At 45.2% G+C, this 13773-nt stretch overlaps 1 protein-coding gene across 2 annotated transcripts in view; it reads right to left on the bottom strand.

Annotated features, from left to right (window-relative positions):
• LOC144823334 (mitogen-activated protein kinase kinase kinase 6-like) overlaps window positions 1–13773 on the bottom strand; it is a 1091718-nt gene that overhangs the window by 134944 nt on the left and 943001 nt on the right. For both annotated transcript variants that reach the window (XM_078681777.1, XM_078681776.1), the window contains exons 25-26: window positions 3440–3701; window positions 2991–3103 (exon numbers count right to left, since the gene is read on the bottom strand). In XM_078681777.1, the coding sequence (XP_078537903.1) occupies window positions 2991–3103; window positions 3440–3701 (375 nt within the window). The remainder of the gene's footprint in view (window positions 1–2990; window positions 3104–3439; window positions 3702–13773) is intronic.

The raw sequence follows: 13773 nt of genomic DNA on the forward strand, positions 1-13773 counted from the left end.
AGGATCTCTGGGTAGACCTTGTCGTGGAGTTGGGCTACTCAAACATGGGTGGTGGGCGTAGGGTGCAGAGTGGTGCAGACTCGCGGCTTTGGCTGAAGCCAGAGTCTGTTGGTGAGCAAATCCGGTGTTCACAGGAGACAAAGTCATGTTTGGGATGGCAGGGTAGGTCCTCCGGGTTCTGGGGGGTTACTGGCTGCAGGACACATCGGGATTTCGCTGGAGCAGGTCAAGGTCGGGACAGGCCGGTAGGGCAGGGCAGGGGACAAGTCACTTGGTGTCCTCTTCTTCTTCAGCACAGCCCTTCGGTCTTTCTTCTGGTATCTTCTTGTCTGAGGCAAGGTTCAGGGTTGCTCCTAAATACTATATTTTGGGGTGTTACAGGTAGGTACAGGTTGGGACCAATAGGTCCCTTTCTTGGGGTGAGTACACCCCCTATTATCCCACACCCCAGCGGGAGGGGGGCATAAGCCTCACTCTAGTTGACTGGGCCCCCATCTTCAAGATGGCAGGTACTGAGAGTTGTGCTTCACCTCGCATTCTCACCTGAGGGGTGGGGTTGGCAAAGGTGAGCACACCTCTCCTCCTAACTTGGTTTTCCCGCTGATTCTCACACCAAAGGTGGGGGGTCAGAACCAGTGGGGGGCAGTTGCTGGGAGAAGCAAATGGCTGGGGCAGCTTACAAAAGCAGCAAGCCTTTGACGCTTCCCCTTCGTGGACCCTGCCCATCCTGGGGAGGAGGCTTGGCACCTCGTCCCACGATGTGCTTTGTTTCAGGACCCACAGAGCGGCAGGTTCTCAACCCAGGGGTCCTCAAACATGTCTGGCGGTGGCAGCTGGCGAGCAGCCACGACACTAGAGTTAGGTCGTTTTTCAGGGGGCATCTCTAATATGAGTGTATTTTTGGTTAAATTCTACATTGGCATCAGTGTGGGTTTAATGTACTGAGAAGTTTGATACCAAACTTCCCAGTAAGTCATTATAGTGCTGTGGAGTTCGTAATGACAACCTCCCATACGATATACTATTTATGGCTTTCCTGCACTTACAATGTCTAAGAACGGACTTAGACACTGAAGAGGTACAGGGCTCATGCACTGTATCCTCACCACTGTTATAATACACCCAGCTAGAGGGGTGGCTTACCCATGCCAGGGCCGTGAATTGTAGGCATGGCACACAGGGATGTGTACCATGTCGACTCTTCACTTTGCTCTGCACCAAAACACACAGCCTGCATTGGCAGTGTGTGCAAAGGTACAGGGCCTCTAAGCGTGGCACAATAAGTGCTGCAGCCCTTAGAGGCCTTCCCTGGTCACAGTGCCCTTGGTACCATGGTACCTTTTACAAGGGACTCGCATGTGGACAGTGTTGAAAATTGGGTTTTGCAACAGTACAGTTTAGGGAAAGAACATAGGCCCTGGGTACCTGGCTGACAGGAACCCAGGGCACACTCAGCCAAAGTGCGTCAACATTAGGCAAAAAGTGTGGGGGGAGGGGGCAACCAAGCAAAAAGGCGCACTTTCCTACACAGATTGATAAAAACATTAACAATGGAAGATAAGGAGTAGAAGGGCGGTTAAACATTTCGAAAGCGAGAACTGAGAATGCTCTCTGTTGCATATCTGGGAGGAAGACAGTATTTGGTCTGTCACCAGTGCCTTTTGAGGGATACACTGATATGAATGCAGAACCTTATAATAATGGACTCCTATTTCTGTAGCCTGGCCATCATTCAAGACCAAATGCCCATAGCCTGGGTTGGTTTGTTTTGATAATGTTTGTTTTGCATTGTTAGGTGGTGACGGAGGTATTTAGAGCAAAAATGCAGCATGTATATTCCTGCTGGTGAATTGCAAACACCAGGAATCCCTGTTTTATAAGAGAACTGCCTTGCACCTGTGCACCCACCATGCTGCCTGCCTATAAAAAGGAAGCTAAATATGGAGTTAAAATCCCGACAATACTTTACTGGGAAATATAATACTAGTGACGCGCCTCATGAGGATCCCTAGAGTGTCTGGTTTCTCTTTTGGTGTGCATTTGAGATCCCACCCCTTGATCACTTCCATAGATGACAAGAACTGGGACTTTGAGATAGAAGAAAGAGCTAGAGTGTGTGTTTAGCATACACTATCTGGACGGGACTAGTCCTTGTAGGTTGTGAAAGAGCCATTAGTCATCAAGAGGGAAAGGTAGATGACCAGCGTGAGAGAGTATGTTGTTACATTGTACTTCCAGGAATCCCCTCCAGGCTCACTGACTTTAAACAATACTACTTCCTATTCTTGCCCCCTGTAAAGATGCCATCTTGCTTCATAAACCACACGCAGATTCCAATTAAAGTTTGTAATACACATATACTGCTTTGTAAGTTCCAGATCTCGCTATGCGCTCTTCTCTCAAGGGAATGGTAAAGCATTTCAATTTTATTTATATTCAGTAACTAAACTGCACCCTCTCACCTCCCCCTAACAAATACATTGCAATACAATCAATATTTTAAAAATAAAACATTAAAATAAGACTCTTGGAAAAGCACTGATGAAGGCAGAGGAAATTGGTCAAAAAACAACTGTAATATCCATCACGAACAGCTTGAGACTCACATTGGACAAAGAGAGGGCGGGAGTGTCAATGAGTTTTAATGTATCACCTTAGAGGCAACACAGAGAACTAATGCAATACCCTACACCCTTTGATTAAATGGCCTGCAGGTGATCTTGGACAATCTAGATGTTCGGGATGAAGACTGGTACAAAAGTCAAATCTCAAAGAAGACTTCAACATCCCAGGCAGAGTTGGAGCATCAGTGGGTGAAATGCTCAAAGAGCAACTCCTGGCATATTGCAGCCTTAGTTTAGATACTTAGTGTATCTAAGCAAGACACTGAAAGACTAGTCTGTAAATGTGTGCAAAGACAGCCTGAGATCAGGCATGGCCTCTCAAAGACCCGGCTGCCATGTTTGTGGGTAGGAACTATGTGTGCTTACCTATAGGCCCAGACTTTCTCCTGAGGGCCTGAAGCCTGTTCTCTGCAGAGTGAAGGGCTTGCTGGAGTAGATCCTGGTGGTGTTTCTCCTTCTTAACCAGTTCGGCCATTAACCTGAAACACAAAACACTAAAATGAGTGTGGAGTCACACAATGGTGGTCTGCGGAGGTAATTAAATAAGGAGTGTACCCTTTGCTCAGATTGGAGTGTTAATTTCACCAAATGTATACAAGGGTGTAATCCACAAACTGACAGTGTGAATGGGGGTGCAGAGAAAGTACAGGTGTGTGTATGTGTGTGTATACACTGCCTTAGTGCATGGGCAAGGTGGGTGGATGTTGTACTCGAGTTGCAAGGGTCAAGCCTGGTGCTGTTGCCCAGTGTAGTCAGTGTGTGAATGCTTTGGTCAATGTCCATGGAGGGTGAATTTACAGCGACCACACTTTTACCTCCTACTCTCTGCCCGGAGATGGCTCAACTGTGTCACAAGTGACGAACTGCACTGTGAGGGATCCTCAGAGGTGTTCAAACTCAGCGTGCCCACACCAAAGCTGGGGGTCCTGGTGCCCTGAACACTCCCAGATTGCCCTCTTTCCTGAGGCACTAACACTCCCTGCTGAGGAATTTCTTTTTCAGTCTCCTTTTCATCATCGTCATCACTCTGATTACTGGGGTCTTTGTCCACTGAATTTTGAAGCTGCACCTTTAGCTCTGAAAAATAAGAAAGAGTGATATGAAGCCATTCTCTATCACGTGATCTTTGTTACTCTTAAACACCAGATTACATCCATTTACGTGTGGGGCCTGGAATGCATTTCAAAAAATAAAAATCTCAGTTTTAAAGACAGTCTCAAAGGTAATATTAAAGACAAAGTCAGCATCTTCTGCAATAGAATGTATTACAAATAAAAGTGGACACTATAAAACATATCTCGAATAGCACCTTTTAACTACCCCCCCTGGCCCCGAAGGAAAATAAACAAAGGAGGAAATGGTGCATGTTTAACAGAGATACATTTTGAAAGTTCTCCTTTAATGTACCAAAGTACCCCAGTGACCAAGAATACACAGCAATCGTAGTTATGCATTTTATTTTGACGGAATGTCTGATGAAACAAACTGACTATTCTCCTGGTTTAACAACAAAAACTGCAAATGAAACTAGATACCTTAGTGTCTGAAGGATAAGTTACTTACCTGTAATCCTAGTTCTCTTCCAGGGGTATACTCATCAAAGTCATAAGCACTGAATTATCCCCGCCCATGTGCGGGACCCCGGAGCCTATACCAATATATATATATACATATAAAAATATATGTAACTATGCAGCCCTATAAAATCTAGACCAAAAAAGGGACAAACAGCCAGAAAATCACTCAGTAATACTTGTATAGTAACAAGAACACTTAAGAAAGCTTGTAATAGAGACCATACAGCCAAATGGCTTCATACAAGGATTTCTTTATTTTCCAGAACAAAGGAAAAAAAACAAGTAGTTGAAGGCAGTTTGGCCCATAGGCTGCATAGGAATTACTGTCCTGAGACAGAAAAGATAACTGGCACCTCGTCTTTAAGACTTCCAAGAATCTAGGTACTTTGCCTTTAAGAACCTCAGAGAGCCCTATGCTCCCAGCATGCACCACAGGTGACAGTTAGGTCAGTTCTTTTTGTAAAGGCATATAAAAAAACCACTTAACAACTGTACTAAACATTGCTAGACCGAGGAGGAGGGCGGGGTGCTTATGACTTTGATGAGTATACCCCTGGAAGAGAACTATGATTACAGGTAAGTAACGTATCCTTCTCTTCCAGGGGATACTCATCAATAGTCATAAGCAGTGAATAGAACAGCAAGCCCATACCCCACACTTCGCGGTCTAGTAATGTAGCACTTAGTGAAAAAGACAATCTTAAAGTACCAGGTACCAATAATCAACCAAACTGATTCCTCAGAGATGCTTGACCTACTCAAGCATCTGCTTGAGTATCTGAATCCAAGCAGTAGTGGCGAGAAAAGGTATGAACAGACCGCCACGTAGCCGCTTTGCAAATTTCTGCTACGGGAACATTTCTGAGGAGAGCCGTGGTCGAGGCTTTTCCTCTGGTTGAATGTGCCTTTGGCCTACTTTGAAGAACTGTATTAGCTAACTGATAGGCCAAGGAAATACAGGAAACTATCCATCTTGCGATGGACCTCTTACAAGCTGCTAATCCATAATTAATGGGACCATAATTAACAAATAAGCGGTCCGATCTTCTAATATCTTTAGTAGTATCTAAATAAAACTTCAACACTCTCTTAAGGTCTAACGAATGTAAGGCCCTTTCAGGAGGTGTAGAAGGATTGGGAAAAAAAGTGGCCAAAGTAATCCCCTGATTAATATGGAACTCTGACACCACCTTTGGCAGAAAACTAGGATGAGTCCTACGAACCACCCTATTTCCATGAAACACTGTGTAGGGTTCATTACAGCACAGAGCTTGTAATTCACTTACTCTATGAACCGAAGTAATTGCGACCAAGAAGGCCACTTTCCAAGATAAGTGCTGCAAAGAAGCTTTGTGTATTGGTTCAAAAGGTGTTCTCATCAGCTTGGTTAGTACTACATTGAGCTCCCACGGAGGAGAAGGTGCTCGAACTGGTGGATACACCTTTTTTAATCCTTCTAAAAAATCCTTCACCACCGGCATCTAAAAGAAAGAACCCTGTGTAGGAGATTTTCTGTAAGCCTTAATGGCTGCTAAGTGCACTTTGATGGAGGAAAACTGCAGCCCCAACTTAGCCAGATACAACAAATATGGCAGAATGACCTGTTCCTGCCCCATAACTGGGTCATAACTGTTGTTCAAACACCATATGTAGAATCGCTTCCATTTGAAAGCATAAGAAGCTCTATTGGAAAGTCTTTTAGCTTCCTTGAGGATGTTCATACAGTCATCTGGTAAGTCTGTGTCCATATTGCAAGACTTCAGGAGCCATGCCGTCAGCCGCAGCGAAGGAAGGCTGGGATGAAACATTCTCCCTTTGCTACTGGACAGCAGGCCCGGGCGGCAAGGCAACCTCTGGGGTGGAACTTCTGAGAACTGTAGAAGGTCTGGGTACAACCACTAGTGCGGCCACTCCGGAGCTATCAGTATCATCCTGGACGTGGTTTTGTAAAATGTGGTTATCACCACTGGGTGAGAGGCAGAGGGGGAAAGGCATAGAGCAAGTTCTGGGTCCATGTTATCAGCAGAGCATTCCCGCTTGAACCTGGTTGGGGAAACCTGGACGCGAAGACGGGGCATTTGGCGTTTGTTGTCTCTGCGAACAAGTCTACGTCCGGAAAGCCCCAACGTCGAAAAATGCCTTGAACAACGTCGTTGTTGAGCACCCAGTCGTGAGCGTCTACAAACTCTACTGAGAAAGTCTGCCTGCACATGCAGGACCCCCGGCACGTGGACTGCCTTGATGGTCAGATGTCTCGCCAGCAACTACTTCCAAATTGCTTGAGCCTCCTGGGACAAAGTTCTGGACCTGGTCCCTCCCTGCTTGTTTAGGTAAAACATTGTTGTTGTGTTGTCTATCTGAACTAACAGGGAGTTGGATCTCAAAGACGGGAAGAAGGATTTGAGAGCGAGCTGGACTGCCCTCTGTTCTAGGAAATTGATATGATAACCCTTCTCTGTGTCCGACCACCGGCCTTGAACTTGGAGGTGATCCATATGGACACCCCAGCCCTGCAATGAGGCGTCTGTCACAATAGTTTGCGTTGTGGGTCTCTTGGTGAAAAGGAACACCCTGCAGAAGATTCGATCTCTTTGTCCACCACCTGATGGAGTCCTTGGCCGACTGGGGAAGAGCTATCCGATCCTCCCACTTTCCTGAAGACTGTGCCCACTGGTCCTCCAGAGCCTGCTGAAGAGGACGCATGTACAATCGAGCATTGGGGACAATGAAGATGCAGAAGGCCATGGACCCCAGGAGTGATGACACTTGTCTGACCGTAGGGAAGAGAGTCTGAAGAAGCTCCTGCGACTTCTTCCTGATAGATGTGAACCTCTCCTCCGAAGGACACACGCTTCCTTCCACGGTGTCCAGAGACGATCCTAGGTAGTGAATGTTCTGAGTGGGGTTGAGAACCGATTTCTTGAAATTGACTCGAAGACCCAGATTGCTCAGAATGTGTAGACTGTAAGACAGGTTCGACTGAAGGAGAGATGGAGTGGAACTCTTCAGAAGCCAGTCTTCGAGATATGAGTAAAAGAAAATTCCTCGTTTGCGCAGGAAAGCCGCCACCACTGCCATGCACTTTGAGAACATTCTCGGGGCTGATTTGAGCCCGAAAGGCAGGACTCGAAACTGATAATGATGTTGAGCTACTTGGAAACAAAGGAATTTTCGATGCTTTTTGGACACTGGAATGTGGAAGTAAGCCTCCTGTAAGTCTATGAAGCACATCCAGTCTCCTTGAAGTAAATGGGGGAAGATCTGGTGTAAAGCAAGCATCCAAAACTTTTCTTTTCTTATGTATCTGTTTAAGATGCGAAGATCCAGAATTAGTCTGTACTCCACAGAAGGACCCTTTTTCTCGACCAGGAAATAACGAGAGTATATACCCTGACCTTTTTGATGACTCGGGACACGTTCTATGGCTTCATTGGACAGAAGACTGCCTACCTCCTTTTGAAGGATGGGGTGACACGAACCGAGTTTCCTCGGAGGAATTGAAGGAGGTGGAGATCTGAAACGTAGAAGATATCAATTTTCGACAATATTTAGCACCCATTTGTCGCTTGTTACATTGCGCCACTCCTCCAGAAAACCAGCAATACTTCCTCCTACCGGAGTGGACGTCACGTTTAGAGGAAGTAACTCCTCATTGTCTTGCTGGCTGCTTTGTGTTAGAGGCCTGTTTGTTGTTGCCTCTTCCTCTCCCTGGTCGTCTCAGTTGGAAATTAGACCTTTGCTGTTGCTGCTGACCTTGCGATGACCACTGGCTCGATTGACCTTTTCGCTGAAACTGGCGTTTTTTCATTGGATCGAAAACGCTTATGAAAGTCTTTCTTTCTCTCACGACCTATAGCTTTCACTGTGTCCAGTTCCGCTTTCATCTTTGCCATGTCTTCTCAATCAGCCGCATCAGCTGAAGCGCTAATAAGTTGGTTAGCAACAAGACCTCCTTCTTGCAAGATTTCTCTTGCTGGTCTTCTTTAGGAAGCTTTAGCACAAAACGATCCAGAGAATTCCATAAGGATCTGTCTTATCTTCCCAATAGCGCAGAAGCACTAGAAACCTTCATGAAAGAGGCCGATGTGTTGCACATTTTTCTGCCCGTAGAATCCATCATTTTGCTGTATCTATCTGGGGGAGCTGAGGATGAAGACAATTGATGACTGAGTCTTCCTAGCCGCCGCCACAATGATAGAATCCGGAGGTGGATCTGAACGGAGAAATAATGGATCCTGGTCAGGGGCTTTATATTTCTTCGCTATACGTGAAGGTACAGAACTCACTGTTGCAGGAGTCAGAAAAGTTTGAGTGGCAAGGTCAATAATGCCAGGGACAAGAGGAAGCAATGGTCTGACTGAGGAACGCTGATGTAGGGTTTCAAAGATTACTGAAGTAGACATAGTAGGCACCGACATTGTAATATTTAACTTACTCGCTCCTCTACATAACACCTCATTGAAGGTAGAGAGATCGTCCACAGGTGAAACTCGTGACGGAGGTGTTGAGGTACAAGTAGGAGAATAGTCTCTCAAAGAAGACTTGGTAGACGTTGTAGATCAAGTGCGAGGACTTCGCTGCCTTCTCCTTGGTGAAGAATGAAAGGATCTAGATCTGACCCTTGAATGCCTATGACGGGATCTTGGAGAGCGTGATCTTGTCAGAGTTCTTCTTTTTGAAGATACCACAGTGGGAGATCGTGATTTGCGTGGGGATCTCTAAAGCGCTGGAATTGGAGACTTCGATAGGCGGGAAGGAGAGTAAGTACGGGAGAAGTCTGAACCAGGACTACTGATAGACCTGGCTCTTTTCCTCCTAGGTTGTTCACCAACTTCTGGAGATTTCTCTGGTGAAATCTGTACAATATGCATACCAGGTGACGAAGATCCTGACGGAGAGTGAGATGCGCCAGCAACCTCCTCCGAGACCCCCGCAAGTTCCTTTTCTCTCGTCGTCGATGCCCTGTAGGTGTCAAGGGCTGTACCGGCTTCGACGTCTTCAGAGGGGATCTCAGCATCGATCTGACATGACGTCGTGGTGACTTTGACCTCGAATTACGTCGACGTCATCGGCGTTGACGTCGAACGGCGTTGACGTCGTTGAGATCTTGACGTCGAACGATGTACTCTCGACCAGTCTTCAGGCCTTTTCGACGGCGGCAAGCTTCTTGACGTCGACCTACGGCGAGGCGACGGAGAGTGTCTCGACGTCGATGGGGGTCTAGACGACGATACATGCTTCGACGTCGACCGCCCCACAAATTGGCCGTACCTCGATTCCAAAGCAGGACGCTTTGAGGTCGAGGCCCTTCTCGACGACGGAGACTCACGCCGTCTCGACGACGGAGACTTGTCAGGCCTTTTCTTCGACGGCGGTTGTGACACAGATGGTGAACAGTCTGGAACCTGCCTTTTTCTCGATGTTATAGATGCAGACTGTAGACTGCTTCGATGTTTTTGATGAGAGGAGGGCTCTTGATCCCCAAGGCCACTCTCCATCACCGCCTGAAGCCAAATCCTCTCTCTGTCGCCAAGTGTTCTTGAAGAAAATCTTCTGCAGTGATAACAGTCATCTTCCTTATGAGAAGAAGGCAGACAGGCGATACACACAGAGTGTGGATCTGACACAGCCATCTTTTTACTACAAGATGGACACTTTGCGAAAAGTGCTGGCATTTTGACAGAAAAAGATGACAAGTTTCTGTCAGAAAAAGAAGGAAAAACTTCTTACAGCACAGGAGAAATGCTAAACAGCAAGAAAAATAACACTTTCTGACTAAAAAGTCAAAAAACTGCTGAGCTCAAGCTCCAGGATCCTCACAGAAGGAGCCGGAAAAAAGAACAGGCCTAACTGTCACCTGTGGTGCATGCTGGGAGCATAGGGCTCTCTGAGGTTCTTAAAGGCAAAGTACCTAGATTCTTGGAAGTCTTAAAGGCGAGGTGCTAGCTATCTTTTCTGTCTCAGGACAGTAATTCCTATGCAGCCTATGGGCCAAACTGCCTTCAAATACTTCGTTTTTTTTTCCTTGTTCTGGAAAATAAAGAAATCCTTGTATGAAGCCATTTGGGTGTATGGTCTCTATTACAAGTTTTCTTAAGTGTTCTTGTTACTTTACAAGTATTACTGAGTGATTTTCTGGCTGTTTGTCCCTTTTTTGGTCTAGATTTTATAGGGCTGCATAGTTATATATATATATGTACATATGTATATATATATTGGTATAGGCTCCGGGGTCCCGCACATGGGCGGGGATAATTCACTGCTTATGACTATTGATGAGTATCCCCTGGAAGAGAACTAGGTTTACAATCACATTTTCCTTCTTAATTAGGGATATTTTTTGATTTTCATAAACATTGTTAACAGGTAATTCATCTGTTTCCAGACTTGGGTAAATTAGTAGCACATTAAGATAGAAGCCCAAGCATAAAGGTGAACGTTTTGAAGTTGGAGTCAATGCAGTGATGTTTTACCGAACAGTAGACTGATTCCCAATCAGCGTCCCTGCAAATGCAAGAGATTAGGGGGTAGATGTACGACCGGTTTCTGCAGCCGCAAACAGGAATTCGGCCCGTTTGCGACCGCAAAAATGTCAGCCCCATGTACAAACCATATTTTGCGAGCCGCTAAACTATTAGCGACTCACAAAATATGGTTTGCGACTCGCTATTAGGAAGGGGCATGCCAAGGGTGACCCTTCCTAATAGCAAGTGCAAATGGCATGTATCATTGTATTGCGACCTCATTTACGGTCGCAAAAAACTTGCAGTTTAGCACCCTTTTCAAAAGAGTGGTAGACCCCTTCACCTTTGTGAATGGGTGCGAAAATATTTTTTAAGAGCAGGCAGTGGTCCCAGAGACCACTGCCTGCCCTTAAAAAAAATCAAACTGAAAAGTTTAATTTTTCTTTTTTAAATGCATCCCGTTTTCCTTTAATTCCTTTTAATTTTTATTGAAAAAGCAGTCACAGACATGGTGTCACAGACATGGTAGTCTGCTGATCCCAGCAGGTCACCATCCCTGTGAGTGCTAGCCATTCCCAAGGGGGTCGCAGTTTGCACTTGCCTCATGAATACTGAGGAGGTATGCAATGTGCGACCCCATTGGGAATCGCAAACAGTGTCTGGGACATTGTTGTACATTGAAATTTGCGAGTATCAAAATGCATGCTTTGTACATCTGGCCCTTGGGCATTTCCATAAAAGCAGCAGGAGACTATTTCCCCATTTTGGAATGGGCAGTAGGGCTTTGCTGGTAGTGTTTGTTGGCCTTTTGATAAAATGCAGGAGAATCTCCACCTAGCTACGAATGTTTTCAGAATGCTGCAACACTGAAGTCAGAAACTCTGTTGAGAAACTGCTACTCCGACTTATGATTATCTTTACATTTTATAAAGATAATGCATCAAGGTCCAACTGTAGGCTATGAAGAGGCTTTTTTGTAGGAGAAGTCCGATTCAGGAAGATGACAGCAACCCAATGGTATGATCTGCATGAAAATCTGCTATGATTTTTGGAAGGAAACCTGGCTGAATCTAAAACCATTTACTCAGGACCAGCTGCAGTTTCCTCATTTGGATGTGGTGGCGTTAACCAGCCACCCCTGTTGCCCCCAAAAGCATTGTCAATTACAGAAAGTTCCATGTTGCCATAGATTATTTACTGCAATGTGACAACGTGTTTTTCATGTGTTTGTCTGGGTACGACCGGGCAGTCAGCAGATAAAGCCTGGTGCGCATGTCAGGTTGGACAAGTCTGTTACCGTGGCCAACCAGACATGCGTACTTTAGGCTTCTTGAACCCGTGCTGCTAAGGAGCCAGGGGGAAACAGCACAGCTGCCACAGTCTCCTTTGGAACGCTGGGGTCACCAGCTCACATCAATCCTTGCATTGCTCTCATTAGGTTTGCTAATAAAAACAGCATGATATTAAGGAAAGGATTGGTTGTTTCTAAAGCAACGAGTGCTCAGAAGGAAGTGAGGGGTGGGATTAGTACAGAACATGGCCAATCACTGTATGCCGTTATTTTTTTAACCCTTGCAGTGATTGATCATGCTTCTGTTCCTTGCACAGTTGCATGGATCGGTCCAATCCATTTCCGAATGTGAGGCTTTGAAGAGAGCAGAATAGCAGATAATTTTTTGCGTCATCGTCTCCACAGTGTGTGCTTTTAGGCCCTGGTGACCAGTGGTGAGTAGCTGTTTTCTGATATTATTTCGACACTTTGCTGAAAGTTGTTGTAGGAGCCCTAACTTATATATTAGATATTGCACAATTTTGATAGAGTGCGAAATCAACTTAAAGGTATGAGAGTGCATTACATTAGCACCAGTTACATTACACAAGGAAATTTTTGTAGGCACTGGGAGAGTAAGTGATTTTCTCAGAATCACAGGACCTTGAGCCAACGCAGACACTCGAACCTGGCCCCATCCTCTGCCCATCTGGTTGAATGTTGTTGTCCATGAGAGAGATTGTGTACTGTCAGTCACATGTTTTGTTCACTAAATTTTTCATTTAGAGCAAAGGTTCGGAGCACCAAGTTCAAACAGAGTTAGTCGTCTAATCCAGGGGTTGAACGTTACTGGTCCACTTTAATCCAATTCATCAATTCAAGCCAAAGGGAACGTTTCTGTACATCCAATTGATACAGCAGTGACACAACTTAGACTATCAGCCAACACATGTTTCGTCGAATAGCATGTTATGCATAGACTTCTTCAAGGCTAAAAGTATCAAATAAATAAAATTACAGTCTCAAACTTCTATTATAAATGGTCACCCCCACAGGTGCCAGAACAATACCCTTCACAACTGTGAGATTATAAAAGTAAATCTACTAAACTGAAACACAAACATCTCTATTGGATAACAATAAGTTGGAAAGAATAAGACTAAAGAAAAGGCAAAATTTGCCAGGGTTATTCTAGTCGCCCGTAGTACCTCTTAATACAGATTAAGTATTGCAAGAGAAGTAAAAGGAAAGAGAAAAGCATCTACCAACATGCAATATTCCCATTTCGATTGCAGGACTATCCACGTTAATTGTACCCATGTGTGAGAGTAAAAAATTCAAGGAAAAAGTATAATAAGAACCTGATATAATGTGGAAGCAGTATGCATCTTAATATGGAGAATCTTCAGCTGTCACATACGAAGTCAGTGCTGTTTCAATTGGATGTACAGAAACCTTTCCTCTGGCTTGAATTGATTAAAGTGGACTAATAACATACGACCCTTGGATTGGACGTCTCTGATTCTGTTTGAACATTGAGTGCTCAGACTGTTGCTTACAGTGACTGACCTCCCCCCTGTCCCCTCCCGCCGTTTTGGAGGGTTAAATATGGGGTTTTTCTGGTAGCTGACCCTACCTCTAGAGCACCAACAAACTAGGATACCATTTTCTACCTTTTCCCCGGCATATTGAAGAACGCCCTGACTTTTGCCCTAGCTACAGTTTCTTGTTGTTTACAATTATTCATTTAGATTTGCACCTTGAGGAAAGGCAGTTTCACCCAGCGTGACTAGTAATTTAATGGCTCATCATTACATCATCAGCGTGATAACTGGTGA

Source organism: Lissotriton helveticus, chromosome 3_1 (genome assembly GCF_964261635.1).
Source record: "Lissotriton helveticus chromosome 3_1, aLisHel1.1, whole genome shotgun sequence".
In the NCBI taxonomy this organism is placed as follows: Eukaryota; Metazoa; Chordata; class Amphibia; order Caudata; family Salamandridae; genus Lissotriton; species Lissotriton helveticus.